General features: G+C 38.2%; 1 protein-coding gene across 7 annotated transcripts in view; it reads left to right on the forward strand.

Annotated features, from left to right (window-relative positions):
• The window catches only part of LOC117435284 (arf-GAP with GTPase, ANK repeat and PH domain-containing protein 3), a 240,588-nt gene that overhangs the window by 140,885 nt on the left and 81,207 nt on the right, over window positions 1-18,496 (forward strand). For 5 of the 7 annotated variants that reach the window (XM_034058331.3, XM_059017460.1, XM_059017445.1 and 2 more), the window contains exons 9-10: window positions 4,235-4,318; window positions 17,599-17,703. In XM_034058331.3, coding sequence (XP_033914222.1) covers window positions 4,235-4,318; window positions 17,599-17,703 — 189 coding nt within the window. Of the gene's footprint in view, window positions 1-501; window positions 3,419-4,234; window positions 4,319-17,598; window positions 17,704-18,496 lie in introns of those variants that run through there. The other 2 variants (XM_059017465.1, XM_059017470.1) reach the window with 2 other exon arrangements.

The following is an 18,496-nucleotide window of genomic DNA, read 5'->3' on the forward strand; positions in this document are numbered from 1 at the left end:
AACAAAAAAAAAAAAACAACAAACATAGGATGTCTTTAAATAACCTAGGTCACCAGCAGCCAAACTGCAATTAAACCTGGGTGGGTTTAATTTTTATGTACCATGTTGCACCAAATGTGGATGATAAAGGCTTAGGTTATCTTAAGACCTCTTAAAAATATTTTAAAAAAAAATGTTATTGTATAGTAATGAGCTTGTGAAACTTCTCTTAACTTTTAGTTATATTTATTACAACTAGTAGGATCCTCCTGTACAGCCCCCACTGCCCTCCCAACCCCTTGTCCGCAGATCCTTGCTTTGCTTCAGTTTCCCCTTGTTGGGGAGAGGCGGGACTGGAGCAGCCCTGCTTTCCCCCCTGCAGCAGTTCTTATCAGCACCACCGTGCTGCTGTCACGGTAGCAGCAGTAGTTGTGCTTTAGAGCACAACTACCTTTTGCAGTTGGGGGAGGACAGCAGAGAAGGATCTGTGCTAGTTCCCCTGTTTTTCCCTCCCCCTATTAGGTAGTGACTAACCCTGTCCACCAGAGAAATGAAACGCTGCTGCTGCGCGTGATGGAGATGCCGAAGCACGCCACATTCCCAGTTTGGATGCCGGACTGGCAGGCGGAGCGAGAATTTCAACTAATGACCTTCTGAGAACCTGCCAGAAAGGGTCCAATACGCTGGCAAAAGACAGCAGCGACCCACTAGAACGGCAAGCTTTCCTTGTCTTGAAGGAAAATCTTGTAGTTTAACAAACAAAAAAAAAAGAATACGAAACAGGAGGCCATTGCCCAGCTTTCATACTGTACACAGATGTAGGAATTTCATATTTATAAATAAATAAATTATATATATATAATACTGATTTTATTTGGACATGGACAGGGGGTGCAGATTTGGCACTATGACGCTAGATTCTAGCGCCTGGGTACCTCATATAGCGCTAGCAACATTCCATTCTGGTGCCAGTAGACATGTTACATTTTTCTATTTGTATTATTATTCCTTAGCACCCATAGGTGATGATAGTTTCACATTGGGTCTGGACTACTCACATTACCCACCCACACTCATCCACATGCACAGGAGAGAAGGTTTGTGTTGTGTGGGAAGTTTAACTGCAGAAACTGGCTACAAACATGTCTTCCCATCGCACTTTTACCCAATTATAACACTGAAGAGCGGTGGAGGGGGGTTTGATCATTTAGCACCAGTAGGCTCTCTGGTGCTAAACTTTCAAAACAGTTTAGCACCAATTTTCAAAACGAATTGCACCCCTGGGACAGAAGCAGCAGCATTTTAATTAAGCATCAATTAGTTTTTTTTTTTCATTGAGAGAATACACTGCCTTCCCCTTTTTGTTATCAATTTTGATCTTCTCTTTCTTTTTAAAATTAAAAGAAACAAGGAAAAAAAACGCACAAAACTATTTAAGATCCAAGGGCCTGTTGATACTTTCTTGAAAAGTATTTTTTTCCATATGTCTGTCGTGGCTGTTTTTATTTTATTTTTATTTTATTTTTTTTGTGATTTGTTTTACCAAGGTGCTGTATTCCCTAATTTAAGATGTCTCTAATTTAGGATTTTAAAATGCTTTCTATACTGTTCCATGTGGCTATACTATGAAGGAGTGTATCAAGGTTTGTTTTCTTAAAGTAATTTTGAGGACAAATCTTTATTTGCTTCTTGGAATCAGCTACTAATCTTAAATTAAAGAAAGAAATAAAGAAAATGGCAGGGACAAATACTTGTGGAGCATTATTATCATGAAAGGTGGATCTAGTGTATTCAAAGTGAAATGCATTATTTAACCATGTAGAGTAGCAAAAAAGTTTAGTATTATATTAATAATATGAAGTTATTTTAGCTATAGTATTATTTTTTTTAAGAACAAGCTAGTTAAACTCAGGAAGGGGATGCTGCATCTTCAGGTTTTGTGTTTGTTTCTTTTGAAACTTACATTTTTCAATAAGCATGTCATTTCTCCAGTTCCATCATCCACACAATTTGTCTTTTCATATCAGTGTCTACACAAATTACTGTAATAACCGAAAGAGCCACTTGGTGGCGCCAAATTTAAAGTTCTGCTTTGTACACCTTCTGAAGCTTTCTTTCAGGTCTGTTTTAGTTAAAGAAAGGGTAGTTGGGGGCTATATCATTATTGAAAATCAATCATTTAATTGTGTCATCAAAATGCTAAAGGCTTATGGCAAACACTTCATGGCTCTAGTTGCTTGTTTCGTCCTTTTAGTTGTTCTGGTGGTCTTTTTCTTAAAACCATGTCACTGTCTCCATCTATGGTACCTCCATACTTGTTTGTTTCATCTGTCCTGATGTATCCATCTTTGACAGATTTGATGTCCATTGAAAAAGCAAACTGATTGGTTTAACTTGCCAAATCTTCTATTCTTTCAATATTTGCAGATTTGCGCAACTGTATCCAACTTTTCTTCGACAAAAAGGGCTTTCCAACTCCTTCCTAATTAGAAGAACATGGTGGCATAAAAAAAAAAAAACCTGCACCTTGTGACCCCAAAAATTCTTTCTTTTTTCCCCCCATTGATTGTTCTGGTCGGATAAAAGAAATGTGGACGTAGTGTTGACAGAAAGACCAATCGCCTCAGTGACTGGCAGGATGCAGTCTGGAGGAATGTGTAGCATTTCTCCACGAATTACAAGATTACAATATAAAAACAAGCAAAGTATGTTTAATGTGAAGTTAAGAATCACCTGGTTTATGCACAAAATAAACCTCTTATTACTCACCATGGAATCGCCAGAATCTAGGATCTCGGCATCACTCAATTGACAGTTCCTTGTACTCTGCTGTGTTTTTTTAAATGCCCGCTTGGACATATTATAACCATACAGGACTACTATTTGCATACGTTACACCGCCTTTTGCCAAAAAAAAAAAAAAAAAAAGACTTATGGACTAAAAGTGAAACTTCGCCGTCTTTTCTTTTTGTTTTTAAGCACATATTGAAAGAAGACTCTGGGGCTGGGGAAGGGGAATGTGGGGAATGGTTTAGTAAGATTTAATACTTAAGGTTTAGATTTTATGAAGGCCTTCATATTTAATAATGTATTCTTATTTGATAGGAATAATGTGTAGTAATAATAACAAAGTGAAATGCTTCAAGCTGTTAGGGATTGCACTGAAATGTCTGAATGTATTTTATTCTCAGTATGGCGGTTTTCAAATGTTGAGAAGCACTTTTGACTGATTGCCGATTCCTAGGCTGTATATCTTGTATTGTATTTTATTTACTATGGTATTCTATAGAAAGATATATTATATATAAATATATTGTCACTTCTATATTTTGTGAGGAACTGCTATGGTTAACAAACTGAACTTGTTGAATATTTGGAAGTGAACCTGTGATTTTATTTGTATGGTGTCTGTATAAAAAGAAAATAAAATGTTTAAAAATATATACCACTGAGTGATTTTACTTCCACTTGTCTCCAACTTGTTAATTTGAGGCAACATCATTCATGTTATGACTGGTCCCATTACTGTTTTGTCTGTATGAATGTGCCGGTATACCAAGTGAATGAGTTTGTACAATGGAATGGGGTTCTGGTTTTGTTAATACTGCCATTACTTTGCATTGCTGTAGAAGGAAACCAAAGTTAATCCTATGAAAAATGTCATGGTTGCGTACCAATATGTTATCTTGATGGCTAGCCAGTGATTCGCTTACAGTGTCCACAGGTGCATGGAACCTTCAACAATGTAGTGCAGTCACTTTAAGGGGTGTACAAGTGTGATTTTATAACTGATGTTTGAGTCTGATATTGAGTTATTGACATATTTCTATGTGCTTTTCAGGATGGAGAAAAATTGTGATTTCATTTTTGGATCCTGTATTAACCTCTCCTTTCTCCCACAGTAACCTTGTTTTATTTGTTTATCTTTTAGGGATTTATCAACGGAAAAGGGGACAGGGTTTTAATGGTTTTACATGAGGTTGATTTTACGGTTTCAATACAGAAGTGTACTTGAGTCATGACTCGTTTTTGTTTTATTTTTTTATATACTGTTTGAAGTGGTGTGTGTTTGTTTGTTTGTGTGTTTGTTTGTTTGTTTGTTTCTGTAATGAATTTGATGTTGCACCTTGATGTGTTTTGGTTTGTTTGTCTGTCCCTCCACCCCCCCTTCCCCCCCCCCCCCCCTTCCCTCCCCCATTCCAGAAGCTGCACCGGTTGTCATGTGACCAACTTAAAATATTTCGTTCTCTTGCAGTCTCGAAAAGCCAGCGAGCAGGCAAAGAGCATGGACTGTAAAACAGACAACATTGGAAGTGGACGGGCCATTCCTATAAAACAGGTTAGTAACAAAGGAAAAGGCTGCTCATTACAGAACCTAGAATGAAAAGAGGTGGGTACAAGATGTGTCTAAATATTTGGATATTACAACTTTAAGATTAAATAGCTGTTTTTATAGTCTCCTTTCATCCTGCGTTAATCTACAGTGTCTGTTTTGACAGATTGGTTGTTTGTTTTTGTAGATTCTTCTTTTTTTGTGCTGTGGTTTATTTAAGTTACCGTTATTGTCTGGGTTGTTGCTTGGTACAGATTTGTACACTGGGGTGAATGCTGTTTTTTTTTTCCCCCAGCAGATGGAAGCATAACTGAATATTTCTTATTTTATCAACACATTTTGTGAATTTTTAAATCATTCTTCTAGGCAATTTAAGCAAAAGTCTAATCAAGTATCCTTACAACAGATGACATATTAAAAAAAAAAAAAAGAGAGAGAGAGAAATCCTCCAACATCATTAGTCACCACCGATAATAAGGGAACATTAATTCAAAGAATGTATTTGTGAACTCAGACTGAACAAATTTAAAGCCGCAGCAGTGTTAGCTCACCTGAGAGAATTGGGTCTATAGTGTCATTGTTTCAACAGTCGTGTGTCATTTTCACACATCTCTTCTGTTTTTTGTATTTTGTTATGCAGCATAAGGCCACTTTTTAAAAAAACAGCAGTAAATACATGGGCAATCTGGATCCCACTCATCAATCACTATAAATCGTTTTAGATTATGAAAAGTGATTGATCATTTCATTGATTGGACATCTAATCGCTCTGTCTGTATATATTGGATATTTATTTGAAACAGGCCCCAAAAGTGATAATAACCCAACAGTAGTTATATGGTGCAATGCACTTCTATCACTTCTATACACTTCATTACAGTACAAAACTGTAATGAAGAACATTTAATAATAATAATTTAGTAAATCAAATGTTTACTCTACCTTTGCAATGGTTGATTTCTCCCACTAGGTGGTGCTGTTTGACAGGTAATTTTTTGAGTGAACTAGGAATAAAATGAAATGTGTTGACTTACTGTTTCAGCTAGCTACCTCCCCTACCCCCTAGTACTCATACTGTGTTGTTGTTATTATATAAAGGCCCACAACCACAATATATGTTTTACTGTCGCCTTACTGTTTATCAAGAAAACAAAAATTGCTTTAAGAATAACAATGGAAGAATCAAGGCAGCAAAATCTTATTTTTATTAATTGATTGGTTTCATTTGTGAGAGGTGAAACCGGTGCCACATTTACAATCTGAAAAGCTTATTAACCATTCTTAGTAAACATAATCTAATCTAATGAGCGACTTCCCAAGTTTTTAGTATGTTAAATATTCTATTGATGGATTGGAGTTCCTTCAACACTTTGAGGTAGGACTAGAATACATATGCTTTGGATTTAGTTTATTTATTTTGTTCAGTCTTAATACATGGTTTCGATTTTTGTTGCCCTAATTGGATATTGTCGTTTCTGTTTCTTGATAACCAGGATTTTGTTTTTAAACAAAATCAATTGGATTTTTCCAAAGTTCATACAATATATTTCTTTCAATATGTTCTATATATTAACTGAATTATCATTCCCTATAAAAATATTTTCCTTCTATTAATAGTGTAAGTTTCTGTTTTATGGTCTAAACATTTAAACTTTAGGATTAAATGTGTTTAAACTTTAACATATTGGTAGTGTTTGTAACCTGTCAGAGAGGCCATCATAAGAAGCAATCCCTCGCATTTTTTAAATTACTGCAGCATGTCTTTCTATATAACTGTACAACATTTGATTATATATGGACTGTGAAGAAATATTGAATATAAACATGGCCTGCACTGTACACTAAATGCAATGTAAACACAGTATTTGGCCTGCGTTTACATCAAGCAAAACTCTATTAAAATACACAGCTAACAATATAATTCCAGTAAATCTAGTATGTGCTGCCATCCCTTCATATAACTCACATTGTCCTATATAAAAAATGCACACATTTTCCTAGCATTGTAAACAAATCGTGATGGACGTCTTTTGCACTCTTTTCTTTGCTGCTCTTTGTCATGGAAGAAACGCAGCTGACAGAAATGAGTTGCTTCTGAGAGTTTGAGGTCCAGTAGGAAAAACAATTACTCTTCCTGGGGGTATTTTGCAAATGTACATTTCTCCAAAAAAAGACTAAACAAAAATAACAATTACAAAACATTCTACATTTTTGCCATGTATTTTGTTAAAGGAAGTCAAACTCCCAGAAGCTTCACACATTGGCTTTCCTTTGAGTACCAATTGCTGATTTTCCTATGAATGATGACTTGGTTCCTTTAAGCAACCTCTCGAAATTGGCCGAAAGTGTAGCATTGAAGTATCCGCATTTTCTTCAGCTTCAAATACATTACCCTTAAATCTAATTCACCTTTACCATAACATGTGCATTTCATATAGGACAATTTGATACCTACAAAATAATTGCAAATTATATTATGTATATATATTTTTTTTGTTAGCACCATGTACTTTAACATACTTTTGGTTTTAGACAATTTATGAAAATAAGTAATGTGTAAGTGATTTTTTTAGGGTCTGAACCAATTTTGTTTGGTTTTGCTGTTTTGGGTTTTCAGAATGTACCTTAGGGTTTAAGCTCAGCAAAGAAAAGGCATGACTTTAATTATGACAGCACTGAATACGGCTTAAAAATACTGTACTGTATAATGTGAATAAACTTAATTATCAGATTACACACTTGAGTAGTTAACTTGATTGCCATGTCTTCCTGCTAAGAATGTACCTGGAAGTTAGTTATGTTGTTTCATGGTATTACTGTTTTTACTATTATAGCACAAAAGAGATTTTGGCCTTTTATTGTACAGTGTAAACCAGCTTTTTTTCTGATGTAGCTGCTTGCCTGGTTGTGTAATGGTTGCTGTGCTGACTGGATGTCCCTGTGAAGAAAGGGGTTGCATCTTTCTAGACCACACTCCTATTTAAATAAATACATCTAGATAGCTCTGAATTAGCATTCCTCCTAATACCTGATCATTTTTGGAAATAAAACATTTATATTTGTGCTAGTTGGGGTATGTATGTATGTATGTATGTGTGTGTGTAATATATGTATATGAATATATATATATAATATAGTTTTTGAAACTCAATCTTTTACAAGTATGTTAATTGCCATCTCTTTGGCTCTGGACAGCTAGTCGCCACAGTCTAGTCTAGCAGGTAATGACCGCTGGGTCAGACATTAATGCTGGACGAGTCTTGGATTACCTTATACAGTTGCTCATATTTTGAGTTAATTTGGATTACAAGCCAGTATTTTGTAAAGCCTTGTCATAATGAAATATGAACAGATAAAGGCTGTTCTACAAAAAAAAAAAAAAACAGAAAAACTAAGAAAACATACTTTCATTTGCGGTTTGGAGTTCTACAAATCCACATTGGATCAGAGCAGTAGCAAGAATATTTTTTACATGGGGCTGCAAACACAACTATGGTTTTGACAAATTCAGTTGATTCCACCATTCTTCAATATTTAGGCACAAGCCCTATTCAAAGTCCAGCTAGCTGCTTGCAAGTACACAAGGTTTTTAATTAATGAATTGTATCGAATATCTTATAAAACAAATTGGCACTTTACCAAAATATTTTCACTAGCTGTTGACTGAAGCTATTGAAACTAGGACCTAAAACAGTAGTTCCATGTGTGAATGCATTAGCTTGAAATTGGAACTTGGAACTTGAGCATGAAAGGAACTACAATAAAAGGTGCAATTAATGGGTCGTCCATGTGTTTTTCTTATTAACACTATATATATATATATATATATATATATATATATATATATATATATATATATATATATATATATATATATATATATAATAAAAAATATATATAAACTTTTTTTAAAACATAAGTGAAATACATCCTGTTCAAAGTCTGAAATCACAACATAAATACTTCACTATTTTTTTTATTGTAACATTTTTAGTAGTATTAAAAAGTATTTTTTTAAAAATTGCAAACATTTGTTTAATTTTATAACTATCGCATATTGTATTTATTTAATATTGCACTGCTAAATTTACAATAACATTTAAAGAGTTGGTAGTGCTAAAATAAGTTCTTCAAATTACAACAATTTAGGAACACCAGCCAAAACGAAAACATGTCTCCACTACTTAGATGCCATCTTTTAGTTTGAACTCATTTTAAAAGGTATCACAACAGTAAGTTTCAGTTTATTCTAAGACCATGGAGCTAGAAAACCGAATGCTGTCTTTTCAAATTCCTTACGGAACTGAAAAACTTCAGTCTGAGATCAAAGATTATAAATACTACTAGAGGTTATTGACAGTGTATTAAGATAAAGCACAATAAAATAACATGCCTATTGATTATTTTAACCCCACTTGTATCAATGTTCTGTAATATCTGATCACCGCCACACAATGACATGGCACAGGGTTTTTAAGGCAGGATTGAGGTGGCTTGATAAGTTTGTATTCGGTTGGAGGATTTATCAGTCCAGGGATCAGGGATTTATTTTTCATTATGGAGTGTGTGGTTTGTCTCTGGGGCTGGGTAGAGACTACTGAGTGTCAGTGTGGTGATGCATCACTATTATTTTTATCAATCTGATATGTTGTAGGGTTGTTTGTTTTTTTTTTGTGAAAAAAGCAGTTGTGTCTTTCTAGACCAACCTGTGACTAAATAACTAAAACAAATAAAAAGTAGCAGTCCTCCTAAAATGTGATGCATTTCAGAAATAAACAATTTAGATTTTTCCTAGTTGGGATATATTTACTTATATATTTACTTAACAGATTCAGTGTTCAGTTTTAAAACTAAAGCATGGTATCCTTGTCTTTCAACACAGCTTTTTTGCTTTGCAAGCCTCATTAAACATTAATTGGTTGAATAATTGCCCCAATGCCTGATTTGGAGACTCGCATAGCTAGCGATCCAGTAACACATGCTGTCCTTGAGTGATGCTAGACTAAAGCTCTTCCTGTTATTTGTTTTCTGGTAAGAAATGGTAGAATCTAAAAAATTGCATGACCTTGATTTTTTATAATAGTTTAATCAATATATTATATACTAAATATATCAACATGCACATGCATGTTTTCAGTAATATTTCAAAGATGCTGTGGACAGTTTTAGTATTTAATACACTAGTTCTGTACAAGACAAACTAGCTGCAGAAGGTTGAATGAAATGTAAAAAAGCTATGACCTGAGCACAGAGAAAACCCATGGGGCACAGTCAAACAGTTTGGCGATTCACCTCTTTCATCCCTCTTTTGTGCATCCCTCTTGTCTGCTTTCTTCTTTTGCCTAATCTCTCCAGATCATTATTATTTATTTTATTTTTTTATTTAGCCTAAGTAGTTGAGCTTAAAAGGTCACCGCCAGTACAGTATGCAGTATGCACAAAGTGTAAGCAAACTACCACAGGGATTAAAGATGCAAAGCACCCAAATGAATATCTGCACAGCCAAGTGAAAATTATTCAATTAGTGGCCAGGTTGAGATGTAAAGGTGGCACAGAGGTCAACTTCAGATCAGTTCAAATATTTCAATCCACTAAATACGTTGAAGCTGCCTGCTCTGCATAATTGAATTAGGGGCTGTGTTTCAAAGGAGAGTTTGCCCCCAGTATCATTTCAACAAACAAAGATCAGGGCCAGTTTCCAGTGTGGTGCAGCGGAAGATGAGGACAGTTCAAAATCCAATTAGGAAAAGAGAGTGGAGGAGAATAGGGGGGAGGGGGTTGATTGCTCTAGACCAGCCCCGTCAAATGCACAAATCACAGGGATCAAAGGGGATGTAGGAGCATAATTACCCCCTCTAAGGCGAATTACACACTACTCCACCCCCCCCCCCCCCCCACCCCCCCCCCCCCCCCCCCCACCCCCCCATCCGCCCGTCTCCTTCAGTAGAAAATAAGGAAAACAAAGCTTTGAGTCCTACAGGGCAGTCACACTAGTCCTTTGTATTCTCCCCTCCTTTTGCTATCACAGCACAAAAGACAGCAGTATCATTCAGATGCAATGACAGGAAGCATGTTTAACTTGAGCACAGCAATTAGATGGAAAGATTGTTCCTTGCTGGGAAAATATGAATGCTGTCTCCTAACCTGGCTGGTGTTGGTAAATGATTTAATGCCAGGACTGCATCAGTCTGTCATAGTCACTGCTGTATGTTGTACTTTTTTTTTTTTTATTAGGAATCTAGTCATTGACTAACAATAACCTAATGTTCTGAGACAAAAAATGGTTAATACATGTTTCTATAACCATGATAAGATCTCAAACCATTAAAATGGCACTGTTTTGGTAGTATTTGGTGATTTGTACTGCAAAACACTTTCATAATTTAGCTTTTTTGTTTGTTTGTTTGTTTGCTGCATCAAACAAAAGTAAAACTATAGAGCAAGTTTAAATAAACAACTCTTTACTGTCTCCTCATCGACAAAAAAATTGGCGAAATGGTTTGTCGTCTTGACATATTATTATTTGACCTAGACTTAAACAAGCAATAACATATCTTGTACTTTCTAAAAAGAATCCTTGAAATTATGAAAATGATTCCATGTGGAAGTGTTAAGTCCCATCTTACCCTAACCCTTTCTGTTTTCATGAAACACCTGATAAATCCAAGCTAGATAACCACGGCTGTCAACATGTACCCCAGGTATCACAGGCCTCCTGCAGTTGGAGAGAGGTCAACTACTGATGTGTAAATAAGGATTAAACACAATTGCGATGGATAAATGAAACTCTTCCACACCCCACTGGCGCAGATTAAGATCGGCATCTCATCTCCCTTCTCACACAGGACCAGGACCAAAGGCTCCTGTTTGTTACAGTTTATCACACTTTGAGGTGGAATAGCCCTGGAGATTAGATAGCATTATTGAGGTACCAAGAGATCATGGGTAATAAGAATGAAGTGTTATGGGTTAGTCTTCTTTTTCTTCTTCGATGGTGATTGATCACTTTCTGTAATTCCGCATTTCAAAGTAGAGTTTCACAAGCATATAAGGCACTGAACTGCAAATGCGCTGACAGGTGGAAAATGAACGCAGGCTGTTAGCTGGACCTGTGTGTTTAGCGCTCATTAAGGTGTAGGTGACAGGAGTGGACAAGTAGGTGAGACAGCATGCATATCAATCTTGGACTCTGCTAAACTGCTACTGATACAGCATCATTTTTCCAAAGCAGATGCCAATAGAAAGCTAATGCTGGGTTTGTCAAGGCCAAAGGCAGACAAGGGCAGAAATAAATGACAGATTTTTGTTTCTTTTTTTTTTTTTTTTTTTTGAGACACAGTATTGATGTCAACAGATGCAGTTGTAACATGAACACGTCAGCCATTACCTGCTAGATAATTGATTGCAGTGACAGCTGTCGCAGGCCGAATGTGAGACCACTTAACAAAATACAGGGGTCAATTATCTACAAGTAATGACCACTGCTGAGGACATTAATGGTATTATAATCTGAACAAATGTTTTTTTTGTGTGTGTGTATGAAGACATTCAATGTGGTTTTAGGTTATATTTTGGACTGGATTGCTTAAGCTGATTTGAAAATGATGCTGCTGTTCAAAGTGAGTTTCATGATTCTGATGTCTACCTGTGGGATAATGACCGCTCTACTTGGAACCTTATAGGCTGAGATGATCCAAGCGGTTTATAATGCTACCTGATGATTTTTGTAAGTGGACTCCTGTCAGTTTTGGACTGAGCCAAGACCTGCAGACCTCATATTAGGCTGTGTGGTCAGCCACTGACTCAGTGTGTGACCCTGAGCAAGTTACTTAACCTCCTTGTGCTCCGTCTTTCGGGTGAGACGTAGTTGTAAGTGACTCTGCAGCTAATGCATAGTTCACACACCCTAGTCTCTGCAAGTCGCCTTGGATAAAGGCGTCTGCTAAATAAACAAATAATAATATTACTTAAACTAGGAGAGTAGTATAGTTTGTCTTCAGAAAGGATAGACTAACCAGAGGGTGAATTTCCATGTCAAACCATGCACAAACCACAAACCCAGCAAATGCACAGTATAAATTTAGAACCCTCCTTCATTTTCAACATACTAAAGAAGGTAGAAAATGCAGGCCTATATTCTTTACAAAGTAGGTTTGAAAACAGTAGAAATTGTCAACTTGTGCGATTTACTTCACTGTGTTGTTTAATAAAAATGGTTTGGATTTTTAATATATGGGATATTAATAAATGGGATGAGGTAATTTAACACTATGAGGAAAGACATAGGATACTGTGGCCTGATTTATTATTATTTTTTTTTGTGTGTGTGTGCGCTAACCTTTCTTGTTCATTTTAGATGCACCGTTAAAGTGAGCTGTTGTCATTCTAGGAAGGCAGGCCGGTTAAAAGAAGCACCCTGTTGTGACACAAGATTACATTTAAATTACCATTTACAATTTTCAATCAATACACGGGTGTACAATTAAGCTTGCTGTTGAAATTCCAATCCTATAAACGAGGAACAGCAATCAGGCCTCAGAGAGCCGTCCCAGACTCCTGCTCAATTTCATGAGGTGCTGCTTCACAGCTTCCCAGTGCTCTGGTAGAGGGGGCCCTTACATTGCTCAGGAACGCTTTATTGTCACAACACCAGTCCTTTTAATTTCTCAGCAATTTCAGACTAAGTTAATTGGAATATTAGATCAGGAGAATATTCTTTTAGTAACTTTTATGGTAACATTATGTACACATATGCATGTCTCTCAACCCAGAGATCACTATGGAATTGGACTGAGAAGTATCTTTCTAGCTGTGTGTTAATGTAGAGTCTCTTTAAATATTGGATGTTCAGCTGTACATTTTCAGAATGGCATCTTTAATTAAGCGGTATTGTGTGGGGAGTTGCTAGTAATCTAGTTGCATTTTTACACACTGTTTTGACCTGAGGATATGCCGTCTGCATTTAACTAACTAATAGGCTAGGCTGTTTAAGTGGTCCTCACTTGTGACTTTTTAAATCTGTGTCTGCCCAGGAAATGGTTCCAGCCGTGTTTCCTATTTATTGAATTGAGCCATTCAGAGCTTTGTTCTTACCAGGTATTTCATTGTTTTAAGTGTTTTAGGACCTGTTAGGAACAGCTTAAAAGAGTCACAGGTGAGTACCACTGCTATATCTTATTAAACGCAAGGAGAGAGTGCCTGGAAAGGGGTCACATTGCTTGAATTCAGTGATGTAGTAAAGACCAAACGTACCGAGACCAAACGTACCAAGACTGAGACCAAACATACCGAGACCAAGACTGAGATCAAACGTACCGAGAGTGAGACCAAGACCAAGACCAAGACCAAACGTACCAAGACCAAGACCAAACGTACCAAGACTGAGACCAAACGTACCGAGACCAAATGTACCGAGACCAAACGTACTGAGAGCGAGACCGAGACCAAACGTACCAAGACTGAGACCAAACATACCGAGACCAAGACCAAACGTACCGAGAGCGAGACCAAGACCAAATGTACCAAGACTGAGACCAAACGTACCGAGACCAAGACCGAGACCAAACCTACCGAGAGCGAGACCAAACGTACCGAGACCAAACGTACCGACAGCGAGACCAAGACCGAGACCAAACATACCAAGACAGAGACCAAGACCGAGACCAAACATACCAAGACTGAGACCAAACGTACCGAGAGTGAGACCAAACGTACCGAGAGCGAGACCAAGACCGAGACCAAACGTACCGAGACCTAGACCAAACGTACCGAGACCAAGACAGAGACCAAGACCGAGACCAAACGTACCGAGACCGAGATCAAACGTACCGAGACCAAACGTACCGAGAGCGAGACCAAGACCGAGACCAAACGTACCGAGACTGAGACCAAATGTACCGAGACCAAGACCGAGACCAAACGTACCGAGACCAAACGTACCAAGAGCGAGACCAAGAGCGAGACCAAACGTACCGAGACCAAACGTACCGAGAGCGAGACCAAGACCGAGACCAAACGTACCGAGACCAAACGTACCGAGAGCTAGACCAAGACCGAGACCAAACATACCAAGACAGAGACCAAGACTGAGACCAAACGTACCGAGAGCGAGACCAAGACCGAGACCAAATGTACCGAGAATGAGACCAAACGTACCGAGAGTGAGACCAAGACCGAGACCAAACGCACCGAGACCAAGACCGAGACCAAATGTACCGAGACTGAGACCAAATGTACCGAGACCAAGACCGAGACCAAACGTACCGAGACCAAACGTACCAAGAGCGAGACCAAACGTACCGAGACCAAACGTACCGAGAGCGAGACCAAGACCGAGACCAAACGTACCGAGACCAAACGTACCGAGAGCTAGACCAAGACCGAGACCAAACATACCAAGACAGAGACTGAGACCAAACGTACCGAGAGCGAGACCAAGACCGAGACCAAATGTACCGAGAATGAGACCAAACGTACCGAGAGTGAGACCAAGACCGAGACCAAACGTACCAAGAGCGAGACCAAGACCGAGACCAAACGTACCGAGACTGAGACCAAACGTACCGAGAGCGAGACCAAGACCGAGACCAAACGTACCGAGACCAAACGTACCGAGAGCGAGACCAAGACCGAGACCAAACGTACCGAGACCAAACGTACCGAGAGCGAGACCAAGACCGAGACCAAACATACCAAGACAGAGACCAAGACCGAGACCAAACGTACCAAGACTGAGACCAAACGTACCGAGAGCGAGACCAAGACCGAGACCAAACGTACTGAGACCAAATGTATCGAGACCAATATATTTTTGTTGTGACCAACCTTATAAACTAAATTAATGTTTGCTAGCAGAACAACAACAATAATAATAGTAACAACTGTTTATTTTCTGAAAGTTTTTTCTTTTGATAAACCAAATAAACACAAAAAATACAACTACTATGTTGCATTTTTTGAAAAATATGTTCTATTGACTTTTTCCAGGAATACACACCCTGAAAAGGTGTATAAAAACATTTACATATAATTGGAAACATCTTAAGAGAATTTTGAACTTGAAAATTAAATCTGCAATTATTTTACCCCCTTTTATACCCCAATTAGGGATTTGCCAATTATTCAACCTAGCTCACTGCTGCAACCCCTGTACTGACTCGGAAGAGATTATGTATATTGCTGGGACATGTGGAAGCAGAGAGACGATAGGATCCTTCCGAACTGAGCTTGACACTTATGATAAAATCACAAGTGTTTTGTTGCATCTCAGCAACACCAGAGATGAGAGAAGCTGCGGCGACAGTTTCACTCAATGTGGTGTTATGATCAGGCCCCCTTGGCTGAAGACGGTTTCGCTGGATATAACAGCTATACACATGTAAAACAACTTCTGTCACCATTGTGTTACAATGCTTGCACTTTGCCGTTCATTTATTATTATGTTCATGAATTTCAAAGTTGATGTAGGCAAACTGAATGACGGCAGCTGCTTTGATGCATGACAATGGAAGCGAGCAAACAAAAAAATGTTTTACTATTACACTATATATATATATATATATATATATATATATATATATATATATATATATATATATATATACACACACACACTAACGCACATTAAAAATCACATGGAAATAAGATAATATGCAAAGTACATTATTCTGTGAATGCACCAGCTTAATCATCCCCCCCCCACCACACCACCTTTTAAATTTAATTGATTAAAAGCCTGGTAATTGTGGTGTGCTTTTTAGAAGTAGAACATGAATATGTGGTACAGTCCTCATTTGTAAATCAATAGCCTACTGTAATCATTTTTTATATTGGTGTCTGCTTACGCTGTAGCCTGCTGAAATAAATTGTTATCAGGACTTTTAAAATATACCTGTAATTGTATTACTTGTATTGTAACACTTGAAATGTATTTGCTTACGATTGTAAGTCGCCCTGGATAAGGGCGTCTGCTAAGAAATAAATAATAATAATAATAATAACTTCATACATTATTACAGTGGGGGGTGGTGGCAATAATATAATAATAATAATAATAATAATAATAATAATAATAATAATAATAATAAAAATAACTTTTACTTTATATGGCACCTAAATGCAAAGCATCTCAAAGCGCTGTACAGTTTCAAACACGGTAGCAAAGCACAACATGCAGGTGCACAGACATTTTCTTTTTTGGCAAAAACAGTGATGCATAATTATAAAACCTAACCATGATGGAATGCCAATAAATAAAGATGCTTTTTTGGCTGTTATATGTTTTAAATAAATAAGAGAAAAATAATATATTTATAGCCTAATATACAAACTAGGAAATTCCTAGATTAAACAGGTCCCAGGCGGGAGATTGGTCTTGAAAACGGGAGGGTCCTGATCAAAACGGAAGACTTGACAGGTATGGACAGAATCATATTTGTGTTACTGACACAATTTTGTTAAGGTAACTAATATATTACAGGAAATGTATGTAAGTTTGCTTCATGGGAGAGGCTGAGAGATGCTGTAGCAGCACCGAGTCTGATGTTTTAAATTTTGAATGCTGCTCAGAGTATAACGGCTACATTATTTTTGATTTAATAGCTGTCAATGTATAAATGTGAGTGAATTCTGAAGGATAAAAAAGGATATATGATAATTGAGGAAACAAAATAATCTTTAGAATGTTTATGAATGAGACCAATCTGCGTGCTGCCTGCTATCATGAACAAAACTCGACATGCCGAGACCGAGACCACGACCAGACGGCCCGAGACCGACCAAGACTAAGACCTTAAATTGTGGCCTCGAGACTGAGACCGGGTCTCGAGACTCCATCTCTGCTTGAATTGAAGGAACTCCCTCTGCTAGTTCAGGTTTAATGCCTTTGGCAGCCTGACTGAAAGTGCACAGGTCATTGATCTATTGTTATTGTGGAAATGGGCTATCTGTCTAATAGAACTTGTAAAAAAAAATGTGGAGTACCTCCTGAAACCAAACTGCAATTTGTACTTTAAGATGTCAAGCTTGCCCCTGTTCCTTCTCTTTGTGTTCCTCAGAGCACATGGCAAGGGGAGGTTGGGGGTGGGCTGACCAAGAGGTGCCAACATAAATCATGAGTCACAATGTTATCATCAAAAACTCTGGGGGGGGGGGGGAGAAAGCTATTCATTTGGCCACATACCTGGAAGATAATTAAATCAAGTGAAATCCTGTGTAATTGGTCCCATAGTTTTATTAGCCTCTTTTCACAGTGTTTTCCCCCTTCTCTTTCATCTCACCTCCTCCAGGGTATTCTTCTCAAGAGGAGTGGCAAGTCCCTGAACAAGGAGTGGAAAAAGAAGTACGTCACGCTGTGTGACAACGGTGTCCTCACCTACCACCCCAGCCTACATGTGAGTGTTCAGCTAACTCTGTGCAACCTGCATGGATTGGCACAATGTGAAGTGTAACCTCTGACCTCTTTCAACCACAGGGAGGACTACATATTGCTACATATTATTTGCTTGATACAATTCTGTGAGGCATTCAGCACTAAACCTACTATTACATTTTTTTTTTTTTTTAAATTTAGTCGTTGCCAATTAGTTTTGATCATTTTCTCCCCAATTTGAAATGCCCAATTATTTTTAGGCTCAGCTCACTGCTACCACCCCTGCGCTGACTCGGGAGGGGCGAAGATGAACACACGCTGTCCTCCGAAGCGTGTGCCATCAGCCGCCCGCTTCTTTACACTCTGCAGACTCACCGTGCAGCCGCCTCGGAGCTACAGCGTCGGAGGACAACGCAGCTCTGGGCAGCTTACAGGCAAGCCAGCAGGCGCCCAGCCAGACTACAGGGGTTGCTGGTGCGCGGTGAGCCGAGGACACCCTGGCCGACCTAACCCTCCCTCCCCCCGGACGATGCTCGGCCAATTGAGCACCGCCCCCTGGGAGCTTCCATCCACGGTCGGCTGTGGAATAGCCTGGACTCGAACCTGCGACGTCCAGGCTATAGAGCGCATCCTGCACTTTAGCGAGTGCTTTTTACTGGATGCGCCACTCGGGAGCCCCCTAAACCTACTATTACATTTTAATTAGAGTCACCTGAGTTCAGGAGATGATCTTTACTTTCACCTGCCATAGATACCTTTAACATTTGGTTGAATCAGCCAAAGTGTCTTTATAACACTAAGAGGAAGCACCATCT

The sequence above is a fragment of the Acipenser ruthenus genome, chromosome 3 (genome assembly GCF_902713425.1).
Source record: "Acipenser ruthenus chromosome 3, fAciRut3.2 maternal haplotype, whole genome shotgun sequence".
Taxonomy (NCBI): domain Eukaryota; kingdom Metazoa; phylum Chordata; class Actinopteri; order Acipenseriformes; family Acipenseridae; genus Acipenser; species Acipenser ruthenus.